General features: G+C 62.9%; 5 protein-coding genes across 5 annotated transcripts; 4 read left to right on the forward strand and 1 right to left on the reverse strand.

Moving 5' to 3' along the window:
- Positions 1-1,442: 1,442 nt before the first annotated feature.
- Positions 1,443-2,547, forward strand: COLE_02766 (uncharacterized protein; the record flags this gene model as incomplete). The annotated part of the gene is made up of 2 exons (XM_018426186.2): positions 1,443-2,034; positions 2,069-2,547. The coding sequence occupies 2 exons, from the start codon at positions 1,443-1,445 to the stop codon at positions 2,545-2,547; spliced, it is 1,071 nt and encodes a 356-aa protein (XP_018278251.1).
- A 79-nt stretch (positions 2,548-2,626) lies between these two features.
- COLE_02767 (uncharacterized protein) lies at positions 2,627-4,264 on the reverse strand (the record flags this gene model as incomplete). The annotated part of the gene is made up of 6 exons (XM_018423416.2): positions 2,627-2,735; positions 2,767-2,930; positions 2,992-3,546; positions 3,656-3,903; positions 3,948-3,998; positions 4,090-4,264. The coding sequence occupies 6 exons, from the start codon at positions 4,262-4,264 to the stop codon at positions 2,627-2,629; spliced, it is 1,302 nt and encodes a 433-aa protein (XP_018278252.1).
- Positions 4,265-4,502: 238 nt separating this feature from the next.
- On the forward strand, positions 4,503-7,793 carry COLE_02768 (uncharacterized protein; the record flags this gene model as incomplete). Its single annotated transcript, XM_018420868.2, has 2 exons — positions 4,503-5,097; positions 5,131-7,793. 2 exons carry the CDS (start codon positions 4,503-4,505, stop codon positions 7,791-7,793), a joined length of 3,258 nt encoding a protein of 1,085 aa, XP_018278253.1.
- Positions 7,794-8,157: 364 nt separating this feature from the next.
- On the forward strand, positions 8,158-9,829 carry COLE_02769 (uncharacterized protein; the record flags this gene model as incomplete). Its single annotated transcript, XM_018423417.2, has 3 exons — positions 8,158-8,949; positions 8,986-9,140; positions 9,178-9,829. The coding sequence occupies 3 exons, from the start codon at positions 8,158-8,160 to the stop codon at positions 9,827-9,829; spliced, it is 1,599 nt and encodes a 532-aa protein (XP_018278254.1).
- Positions 9,830-10,013: 184 nt separating this feature from the next.
- COLE_02770 (uncharacterized protein) lies at positions 10,014-11,761 on the forward strand (the record flags this gene model as incomplete). Its single annotated transcript, XM_018423418.2, has 4 exons — positions 10,014-10,289; positions 10,376-10,786; positions 10,819-11,109; positions 11,183-11,761. 4 exons carry the CDS (start codon positions 10,014-10,016, stop codon positions 11,759-11,761), a joined length of 1,557 nt encoding a protein of 518 aa, XP_018278255.1.
- Positions 11,762-11,772: the final 11 nt, after the last annotated feature.

Below are 11,772 nucleotides of genomic sequence, written 5' to 3' on the forward strand. Positions count from 1 at the left end.
GCCGACCGGCCCCACATTCAAGTCACGGTCATCGCCCAGCAACCCCATGACTCCAACTAACCAGACGAGATTCACGTTAGAAGATGACGCCGGCCGCCGGGCATTCACGCCTGACACCGATACTGTCGAGTCGCTCATGATTACACCGCGCGCCAAGGGACGCAGTCCTCGCACGCCGGGCACGAACGCCACTGAGCCATTTGAGTACGATCGAGATCGGCGTTCGCCCACGAGCTCGCTGTCGTCGGGCTCGGAGGAGGGGTCGATCCGCAACAGTATGGATGAAAACTTCCGCGGTCTCTTCTTCCGTACTCCTCAGGTTTCGGCGCCCACAACAACGCGCCGTCCTGTAACTGCGCCGTCGACAGCTCCGAGCATGATCAACCCCCCGGCTCGGAGCGACTCGCGCCGTCCTGGAACGTCTCCCCGTCCGCCCGCTCAACCCTTCGATGACCCGACAACGGCAGAGAGCACTCCTATGGTTACTGCCGAAAGCACACCTGTTGAGGAAAGGCAGTTTTCGTTTGCTGCCGCCGCTGCAGCGGTCACCGGCGCGCCGATCGCGCCGAAGCCTCTCACTTCGATCCATGACAGCCCCAAGCCCCTGACTTCAATCCACGACCGGGTGCCCAAGCCACTGACGTCCATCTACGACAAGTCTCGCCGCGTCACGCGTGCATCAAGCAGGTCGCGCAGTGCGCTCGGCCCTCCCATTGGTCTCGAGCAGGCGTCGCCATACGCAGACGCCCACGCGGCTAAGCGCGAGCTGAGCATTCGGACGAGCAGTATGGACGTCCAGCCAGTTCCCTTCCCGGTTTTTGACTCCTCCTCTGGTCCTTCCACCAACGCGCCGCCTTCGCCTGCGCCAGGCGCTGGCGCCCCAACGCAAGCTCGTGGCCTGGGTGTCACCATGTCGCCGCTGAGCACCAGCGGTGATGCAAGTCTCCCTGGTTGGGATAGCGTTTCTAGAATTGGGGCGAGCACGCCGCCTCTGGCCGCGCTCCCGCGTGACGACTCGTGGATCTCTGCCTGTGAGTGTGACATTCATTCAGTAATGGATTGGAAGGATCCGAAGGAATGTGGTGGCTGACCTTTAAGCGTTTCGGCAAGCCGCGGCGAAAGAGCGGAGTGCCACACCAGGCGTGATGCGGGACCAATCCAAACACCGCGTGACATCAGAGGCTCCGTCCCTGTCGCCATCCACTTTCGGCGTCTCCTCCTCCACTTTTGGCGCTTCACCTCTTGTCCCGGATCAACAACACCACGTCCTCCCCTTGCACGAACAGCCGCCTCACGCTAAGCGTGCACGCTTCCCCAAGGGATCCATCTCGAGCACCTCCTCGTTCAACATCATCACCCCTCACAACGACGTGGTCGATCGCTTTCCCTCTCCCCCTCGCAACCGCCCTCGCACGGGCTAGCGATCTTCCTCATACTCCACCATGTCGACGGCCTCACACTCCTCACACGCCTCCGCCTTCGGACAGCTTGTGACCGGCCCCCCTGGGGCGGGCAAGTCGACATACTGTCATGGCATGTACCAATTCCTCACCGCGCTTGGCCGACCAGTGAGCGTCATCAACCTCGACCCCGCCGTGTCCAACCCGCCATATCCGTGCGCTGTCTCCATCACGTCGCTCATCACCCTCGACGACGTGATGGAGGAGTATGGGCTGGGGCCGAACGGCGCCATGCTCTACTGCATCGAGTACCTCGAGGCCAACTTTGACTGGCTCGTGGAGCAGCTCGACGCGCTTCTCGAACCCCAAGGCGGCAGCGGGTACATTGTCATCGACACGCCAGGGCAGGCTGAGCTGTGGACTAACCACGACAGCCTGAAGCGTATCGTCAACCGGCTGCTGAAGCTGGACTACCGACTCGCAGCAGTCCATCTGACTGACGCGCATGCGATCACAGACGCCGCAAAGTACATCTCCGCGGTGCTGTTAGCTCTGCGCGCCATGCTTCAGCTTGAGATGCCACACATCAACGTGTTCTCCAAGATCGATACCATAGGAGGATTCGGTGACTTGCGTGAGTGATTGACGTTCCTCAAAGCTGACGTCAGCGTTCAATTTGGACTACTACACCGAGGTGCAGGACCTCTCCTACCTCGTCCGGCAATTGGAGGAGGTGCCGCGAGCGAAACGCTTCGCGAAGCTCAACGCCGCGATGGCGGAGCTCATCGAAGAGTTCTCTCTCGTCGGCTTCGAGACGCTTGCCGTCGAGGACAAGGCGAGTATGATGCACCTCGTGCGCCTCATCGACAAGGTCACTGGCTACGTCTTCATGCCGGGCGGAACGACCGAGGAGAACCTGCATGCGCTGTTCTCGAGCGCGTCCGGTACCATTCCAGGCGGATACGCCGACATCTCGGATGTGCAGGAGCGCTGGGGCGAGGGGCGCGAGGCTTTCGACAAAGCTGAAGAGGAGCGGTGGGAGCGCGAGTGGGCCATGCGCAAACAGGCCGAGTCTATGGCTGGCGGCGTTGAGGGCGCCGCTGGCGTCGCGGGCCAAGATGACGATAATTTGGAACATATGGCATAGATGTCGTCTATCGACTATAATATCTGTTGTATTTACGGTACATGCATTTTACGCATCAACTGGTACATTTACAACGGTGCTACGTGGCGCGCTGAGCACGCAGATTCTCGAAAAAGGTCTCAATGTCGTCCCGGCTCACCGCCTGTCCGCTCTGCACATGTGCCGCGAGCATGACCTTGAGCTTGTCGCTTCTGTCAGCGGATTCTACCGGACACTCACCGCATGCTCTCGTAGCCGTACAACGCTTCGATGGCCTGCACACGCGGGAGGGCGCTCACGACGCGCTCCGTGACTGCCTCGAGCGTCTCAGGCGGCGAGTCGGCTGGCGGCTCGTAGATCTCCTCGTCAACCAGCGGGAAGGGGAGGGCTGCGGCTTCCGCGTCCTGGCGTCAGCGGGCAACTTGGGCTGACGGGAAAGGACCGAGGTGAGGGAAGTTGACGTACAGAGAGCGTGGCTTTCAGATGGTCTCGCACGCCGTCGGCGAGGAAGACGTCGCCGGCCGCTCGGCGTGGTTCAGCGGTGGCTTGCGCGGGTGGCGGTACGGTACTGGTGGGTATGGCGGTGGGCTCGGCGGTAGGCTCGACGGTAGGCTCAGCGGTCACGGCCTCAGTGAGGACCTGCCCTGGAGCCTCGACCTTTACACGCTTGGCAGCGGGCCCTTCGTCTTCCGACGCGCGCTTCTTGCCGAGTGCAGGCCCGGCTTCGCCTCCCCAAGCGGGCTCCTCCGCTTTCTCGACCATCCTGGCCCTTCCGCTCCCCTCCTCTCCCTCCTTCCGCCCCTCAACCACCCACTCGTCTCCCCGGGGCACGACGACCATCCATCCGTCTCGCCCCTTGCGCTCGGCCACGAACGGGTGGTCCGCACATGCCGCGCAGAGCAGCCCGTCGTAGCTTTCTGATGGAAGGAGCGAGTCGCTCTCCTCCTCTTCCTCGGGGAGCGGAGTGTCCCGTTCCGGTTTGCGGGGCGCGAGGTTGAGACACGATTCGTGAAACCAGTCCTGGCGTTAGCACACCAGCCTAGAGCACTTCATCCAGGCGCCGCCCCTCTCCTCAGCTCAAGGCCTATGCCGTCGCATTACACCTTTCCCCTCCCCACGCTCAACTCACCTCACATCCAATACAGTGGATCATTGCTTCTGTCTCTGTCTCCGGGTCGTAGTCACGACCACAGCGACAGAACTCGCCGACAAAGTTGTGGGTGTACCGGCCCGCGTTCCCCTCGTTTGGCGGCTGAGGCTGCTGGTCGGGAGGGAAAATGTTGCATCGCCTCTTGGAGGAGGAAGGCGAGCACATTGCGCTCGTAGGGCAGTCACATGTGAAGCTCCGCTTGCTCCAGAGCTCGACTAAGCGATGTTCTACCGTGAGCGACTGATGGTGGTGCCGGCGTCACCAAACTGACCGGAATGACAAGCGATAGAGCAGCCATAGCAGACGCCCTTGTTACCACAGTCTAGCGTAAGCTTCTTCTGCATGCTGCGCCATCCTCAGCGCCTCTTAAAGCCTTCTCTTCCCGCTGGCGGCTCTGCCCTCCCCTCGCTTACCCATGCATGACCACACCGACTGCCGGATCGCGCCCTTCGAGAAGGTACACTCATCGAAGGAGTAGGGCAGCACCTCACGCGCCTCGGCTTCAAGCCGCTCCTGCGCCTCCAAGAGGTTCGGGAGCGTGATGTCGGCCGCGGAGGCGAGGAGTTCAGGCGGGAGTGAGAATGCCATGGTGGGGTAGTGCTCCAGCTGAGATGAGCAATGTCGCAGCCGCAAACAGACGCGTCGCGTCATGTCACCCACGCGCCCGGTGGAGGCCGCGGTGGAGGCGGGGCCCAGATAATACCGCGGCAATAAGCCTCGTGGCACAAGCGGTTTGCCACCCAGCAAGCCAGATTCAGCCTTCCTCCCGATCTCTCCCTGTTCACCCCACCTGACATCACTCTCCTCGGTTTGCGAACGCTGCGGCATGCCCCGCTCTCCTCGTAGGTCCCGCTCCCCCGAGCCGCCACGCCGCTCCTCACACCGGAGCTACCGTAGCCCCTCGCCGCGCCGCCGCGATGACAGGTATGACCGGCGCGACGACAGGCGCGATGACAGGCGCCGCGATGACCGCGACAGGCGGCGGTACGACGATGACCGCGTGAGAGACCGCGACCACCGCCGCGATTATGATCGGGACGACAGGCGCGACCGCGACCGTGATCGTGATCGTGATCGTGATCGCGACCGTGATCGCGACCGTGACTATGACAGGCGCGATCGCGACCGCGACCGTGAACGTGACAGGAGAGACGACCGCCGAGACTCCAGTCCCCGTCGCCCTCGAAGAGATGACCGTGAGCGTGAGCGTGACCGCGAACCCCGCGATGACAAGCGCGACAGCCGCGACCGCCCGAATGGCCGGGCGGCGTCAGGTACTCCCGGGCCGGGCGATGACGAGGAGAAGAAGCGGCAGGCGCGCGAGCGCCTCGAAGCCTGGAAGCGGCAGCGCAAGTCGCAAGGCAGCAATGCTACCAGCGCCGCAGCTACACCCGAGCCCGAGAAGCGCTCTCCAAAAAAGCGTGAGCCCGCCTTGCCGAGTCCGCTCAACGCAGCTGCCAAATCAGGGCTGTCGTTCAGCACAACTTCATTGTCGAGCATCAAGCCGACAACACTGAAGCGCTCGTTCGCCGCGCTCGACGACGAGGAGGTCGAGGATCGCAAGTTGGAGAAGCTCGACCTGCCAGACTTCAACCCCGAGGTCCAGAGCGGCCCGGAAGCCGGCTTGGCGCAAATCGACGAAGATATGGCGGTAGCGCAGGGTGACGACAATGAGAACGATGCTGTCGCTGGCGCGGAAACAAACGGCAGCAAGATGGACGTGGACGAGCAGGAAGAGGAGGAAGACCCGCTCGACGCATTCATGCGCGAGAACGCCCAGCAGGTGAAGACTGTCAACGTGTCTGACGCCAAGCGGACGGGAAATGTCGCGGTCGACGAGAGCGATGGCGAAGACGAGGAGACGGTACGCAACCGCGCCGAGGATGAACTGTCAAAGGCCGAGGCGATGCTGCAACAGGCTGCCAGCAAAAACCGCAAGAAGGACTTGCCCACCCCCGATCACGCCAACATTGACTATGAGCCGTTCCGGAAGAACTTCTACACCGTCCCCGAAGAGGCGGCGATCATGGACGAGGAGGAGGCCGAACTAATCCGCCTTGAGATGGACGGAATACGGATCCGTGGTGTGGATGCGCCCAAACCAGTTAGGCGATGGGGCGCGTTTGGCATTCCTCTGGGGTGTCTCGATGTAATCCAGCAGAAGGAGTGGACGGCGCCGACCCCTATCCAGGCCCAGTCCATTCCGGCTATCATGAGCGGGCGCGACGTCATCGGCGTCGCCAAGACAGGTTCGGGCAAGACGATAGCCTTCCTCCTGCCGATGCTGCGGCACGTCAAGGACCAGCGGCCAGTGAGTGGGCTGGACGGGCCCATTGGGATCATCCTCGCGCCGACTCGCGAGCTCGCCATGCAGATCTACCGCGAGGCTAAGCCCTTCGCGAAGATCATGGGTCTACGCCTGACTTGCGCAGTGGGCGGTCAGTCGATTTCTGACGACATCGCTGCCATGAAAAAGGGATGTGAGATTGTCGTGTGTACGCCAGGCCGTATGATCGATCTTCTTACCGCCAACAACGGGCGCGTGACCAACCTGCGCCGAACAACGTTCCTTGTAATGGACGAGGCGGACCGCATGTTCGACATGGGCTTCGAGCCGCAGGTCATGAAGATTGTGAACAACACGCGGCCCGACGCACAAAAGGTGCTTTTTTCCGCGACGTTCCCCAAGACGATGGAGGGACTTGCGCGCAAGATCCTCATTAGGCCACTTGAAATCACCGTCGGTGGTAAGAGTGTCGTCGCCGCTGAAATCGACCAGCGCGTCGAGGTTCGCGAAGAAGACACAAAGTTCAATCGCCTGCTTGAGATTCTCGGCGAGATGGGACAGATGCACCCTGAAGAGCCCGATTTCCGTGTCCTCATCTTTGTGGAACGCCAGGAGGCGGCCGACGACCTGTTCCGCGAGCTCCTGAACCGTGGATACCTGAGCTCTTCGCTGCACGGTGGCAAAGACCAGATCGATCGTCAGGAGGCAATCCGCAACTTCAAGAACGGCGATATTCCCATTATCGTCGCGACGTCGGTTGCCGCGCGTGGCTTGGACGTCAAAGAGCTCAAACTTGTCATCAACTACGACGCGCCCTCACACATGGAGGATTACGTTCACCGCGCGGGGCGAACGGGCCGTGCGGGCAACACTGGCACGTGCATCACCTTCATCACGCCCGAGCAGGACAAGCTGTCCGTCGATCTCGTGCGCGCATTGGAGGCGAGCAAGGCGTTCGTCCCGGACAACCTCAAGGAGATGGCCGACGAGTTCATGAAGAAGCTCAAGGCGGGCACGGCCAAGCAGCACCGCTCTGGATACCAAGGTCATGGTCTGGACCGGCTGCAGCGCAAGCGTGAGGAGAAAGACCGCGCCGAGAAGCACACGTATGGTGACACGTCGGAGGCCGTTTCGCTTTCGTCGCGCGAGGGTGCCGTCATTCCCTACAAGCCTAAGACGAATGAGTACAAGAGCACTGTGACCGAGAACTCGCTCAAGGGTGAGGCGGACTACACGTACACCGAGATCAGTGTGGAGGTGGTGAAGGGTCCGGCACCTGACAAGCTCCCTTCGGGTCCAGCCATGCGCGGTACGCGGCAAGACGCGAAGAGTCTGCCAGCACAGACGCTTGCTGCGCTGGAGCAGGCATTGAGGGAGGGGCGCCACATCGACGCGGCGAAGCTGGCCGAAACCGTCTCCAAGTTCCAGAAGCTGGCGGATCATCCCAAGGCCGCCGGTCTCGCCGCAGCTCTCGCTCCAGAAAGTGGGCGCAAGACCAAGGACCCCGACGCAACGGATTGGCACGCGATCTTCCCCATCAACGACTACCCGCAAAAGGCGCGGTGGAAGGCGACCAACAAAGAGCAGATGTTGCTGCTGTCCGAAATCAGTGGTGCAAGTATCACCATGCGTGGCGTGTACTACCCACCTGGACAAGACCCCGCGCCCGGCCAAGAACCCAAGCTGCACCTTCTCATCGAGAGCAACGACGAGCGCCGCGTGCGGACAGCCGTTGACGAGCTGCGCCGGATTATCATTGAATCGAGTGTGGCGGCGCTGCAAAACGCAGACCGCAATCCCACCGCTGGAGGGAGGTACAGTGTCATGTAGACGTAGATGTTGTGCACAAAGTGATGCAGCCCGCGTGCAATGCGGCGAGATGCGCAGGGGTGAGACGCAATAGCGGGTCTGGGGGTGTGTGCGGCGGAGCGGCATGGCCGTAAGCACAGGCCGGCAGCCTCATGCGCACATGCATGTGTCTATATCTGGTCTTCTCGTCTGCTCTTCTCCATCTCGTCTCGGCATCTCAACAATGTGGTCGGCACCGTCGACCCCGACGCGCAAGTCATTCACATACATCCCGTATCATCACCAGACGCGGAGTGTGCCACGTGGCGAACCTCCACCTCGGCGCAGCGTGTCACACTCGCGCACCGAATCTCTCAATCGCGCATTCTACATCGCCCCGTTCACTATGGACGACGACCCTTGGGCAGATGCGCAGAGCCCGCGATCGGGCACGCCTGCGCGCCCATCGGCCGAGTTGCGACCGTCGAGCGAGGCGCCTCGGCTCTCGGGCGACGCGCGCTCAACCATGTCCGGAACAATCGACGACGGCGATCTGGGGTCGCCGTCGACCAAGAGCAGCGATGTAAGGAACAGCGTTGACACGGGCGCGAAGAACATTTCCCCATCACCTCCACGCTCGCCTTCTTCACCCACCTCTAAACGCGACGACACCGACGACAGTGCCTCTCCATTCAAGTCCTCAACAGACCCCTTTGCCGACTCCGATCCGTACGCCGACCCTTACTCCGAGACGGCGGACCCATTCGCGCTGTCGTCAACCGAGAGGGCACCGTCGCTGGAGCCTTTTGAGGAGGACGACGACCAGGAGTTTCTCTCCCCCATGCCGACCGCGGCTGAGGCGTTCGGGTCACCGACCAGGGACGAGTCGGGGGAAGGCGAGGTGATGGCATCGTCCACAAAGTCCCCTCGGGCATCCACATCATCCCCTCCAGCTCAACCCACCGCGGACGAGGACTTTGCCTCACCTTCCTCTGCCGCGGACTTCGTCTCCCCTCCACCAGCCGCGGACGACGGCTTTGATGACTTTGACGACTTCGATGCGCCCGCCGCGCCCGCAGACTTTGGCGATGACGAGTTCGGCGACTTTGGCGACTTTGGGGATGCAGATGTCGCTCCCATGGCCGCTGCGCCGCCGGCTCCCGCACCGGCACCGACCGCACCACCGGAGCCTCGATGGGTGAGTGCTGAGACCGTGTTCAAGCACTGACAACAGTCCACACTTAGCCTTCGCCCCGTTCCGCCCCGCCTCGAGCTGCTGCAGCGCATCTCGGCGGTTCTTGAGCCTCTCGTGCCCGACCACTCGGACTTCACCGACGAGCCGCCCCGCGCAGTTGGGGGGCTAATGCAGGTGCTGACATCTGAGTCTAGGTGAGTGCACCTCTCCTCCTCGCTCCGCTCACACCAGCCGCGACGCGTATGCCCAACTCACCACCGCCCCAATCCTCAAGCCGCTGGACTGGACGCGCTCCCGTGTGCGCCGAGAGCATCTCATCGCGATGGGCGTACCTGTTAATCTCGATGAGGTGGACTCACACCGTCTCTCCGCCCTCCCGCCATTACGGATCACCACAGGCGACCTACCGGCGCGCTCGCAATCCGCTGCCCCGGGCCCGCAGAAGCGAAACTCGCTCCCTCCTCCCGCAGCCGCAACAGCAGGCGCTTCCGCACCCGCCAGCGTCCGCAACTCTCAAGCGGACAAGTACGACCTCGGCCCACGCCCTGTGCTCGACATCCCTCGCGCAGAGGAGCTTTGCGGTCTTGAAGAGGAGCAGCTCGCGCTCCTTCCTCTGTCGAAGCTGCAAGCGCTGCAAACCGAGCTTGAGCAGACGTCGGCTACAGCCAGTGGCCTCCTCGCATATCTCCTCCAGCTGAAGGACGCGCTCGCGACCGACAGCCGGACGTACAACGGCATGATCTCCGAGCTCATCGCCAACGCGGCGAAGCAGAAGGCGCCGAGTTCGGGACTGTTCCGCCGTTCTACGGGGCCACGGTCTAGACCTACGAGCATGAGTGCGACGCCACGGCGCGTGGGCAGTCCCGGCATGTTTTCGTCTTAGAGGTGGCGTAGAGGTCGTTGTACACCATGCATGCATGAGTATAATCTTGACGCGTGGAGGCGGACACGGCGAGCGGGGAGTGGTAGGGGCTTGGGTCGATTCGCCACCCAACCCTGGCGATCAGTGGAGTGCGGCCAAAACACGTCAGAGCCATCACCCGTCTTTCTCATCTCTCACAACACCCATGTCTAAGGCCAAGCAAGACAAGCAGCCCCCATTCCTAGCCGACACCGGGCTGTCGCCGACACCCGAGCGTCTTGCCGCGCTTTACTCGTTCACGCGCGCGCAGCGAGACGCCAACCCCGACGGCTACGCAGCAAATGTCAAGTGGTGGGGCGACGCCATCGCGGGCAGCCTCAAGGCGGGATACCTAGGCGACACGCTAGTGCTGCACCCTTCAGCGCTTCCGGACAAGCTTGCTAATGGGACGCAGCGCCCACGCGGGCTGGGCGGCGTGATTGTAAGTTGCTCCTCTTGCCTCACCGCTGTTTTGACTTCTCGACACTCGCAGAAGCCAGGAAGCACACCATCTGACGCTCACCCCAGGATGCCCTGACACCCACCACCCTCCTCCCTCTTCCGCGCTACGAGTCGCAGGCCACACCGATCGACGCGACGCCTTCCATCGTCTCGCGCGTCGCGGGCGGCGTCGTGAGCGCAGGCTGGGCCGTGCTTGGGCGTCTCTCGCCGTTCGGCGAGGCGTCCGAGGAACAGCTGTGGAAGAGCGCGCTTCGCAATGACCTAGTTCACATCCCTAACGTGCGCGCGGCCGCGGCCGCATGGGTCAAGTACATCACAGACAACCCGCCCATCGACTATACGGACAGCCTGTACTCGCGCGACTCGTTCTCGCGCGCTTTCAAGGGCGTCACAGCCGTGCCCCTCACGGATGGGGATATGAAGGTGCTCCTGCGCTGGCTGGAACGTGATGCCGGCCGGGTTGTGATCGACGGAGAAGTACGTTCCCCTGTCAGCTGGGGCTGACGCAGATTGTCAAGATCACCTCTACCGCGGCGCCGATCACAGAAGCTGACCGCGGCGCTGTTGCCGTTTCGGATGCGCTGGAGAAGGTCGAGGCGCAGGTGGAGGCTGCGGAGAAGGAGGCGGAAGCGTGTACCGCCAAAGCGCGCGCCAAGGTTGCGGCCGGACAGCGGAGTAGCGCGGCAGCATACTTGCGGAGCAAGAAGGGGCTGGACGAGGTGGTCGCGAAGCGTGTCGCGGCCGGGGAGCAGCTGCGCTCTGTGCGTCGCGCGCTGAACCAGGCGAAGGGTGACGCGGAGGTGAGTCTAGCCGTGGCGGGTGCCACGCAGCATGCGGGCCTCGGGATTGCAGACGAGCATGAGCTGACAGCAGATAATGTCTGCGTACGAGGCGTCGACGGCGGCGCTTGCGTCCGCGCTCGCGGACCCCCGGCTTTCGCCGGACCGCATTGCCGCGACCACGGACGCTCTGGCCGACGCCCTGGCGGACCAGCGCGAGATCGACGAGGCAGTGCGGCTGGGCGGGCAGATCGCCGCGCCCGCCGAGGAGGTCGACGATGAGCTGGCGGCCGAGCTCGAGCAGATGGTGCTCGACGAGAAGCAGCGGCAGGAGACGGAGGCGCGCGAGAAGGCCAAGGCCGAGGCAGAGGCCAAGGTGCGCGCGGAAGCCGAGGCCAAGGCTCAGGCCGAGCGGGAGGCCGAGGCCAAGGTCAAGGCCGAGCGGGAGGCACGCATTGCGAAGGACAAGGCCGAGGCAGAGAAGGCAGCGGCTGTGAAGGCGGCGGAAACACAGAAGGAAACGGAGAAGGAGAAGCTTCCCTCGGACTCGTCGCTGGCCAATGCCGACTGGGCGCGGCGGTATGACGAGGCGCAGGCGCGCGAGGCTGCTGAGAAGGCGCGGTTTGAGGAGGAGCGCCGCGCGCGTGAGGCCCGCATGATGCCCGCCGAGTAGATGGATACACC

This window comes from Cutaneotrichosporon oleaginosum, assembly GCF_008065305.1.
Source record: "Cutaneotrichosporon oleaginosum strain ATCC 20508 chromosome Unknown ATCC20508_contig02, whole genome shotgun sequence".
NCBI classification, from domain to species: domain Eukaryota; kingdom Fungi; phylum Basidiomycota; class Tremellomycetes; order Trichosporonales; family Trichosporonaceae; genus Cutaneotrichosporon; species Cutaneotrichosporon oleaginosum.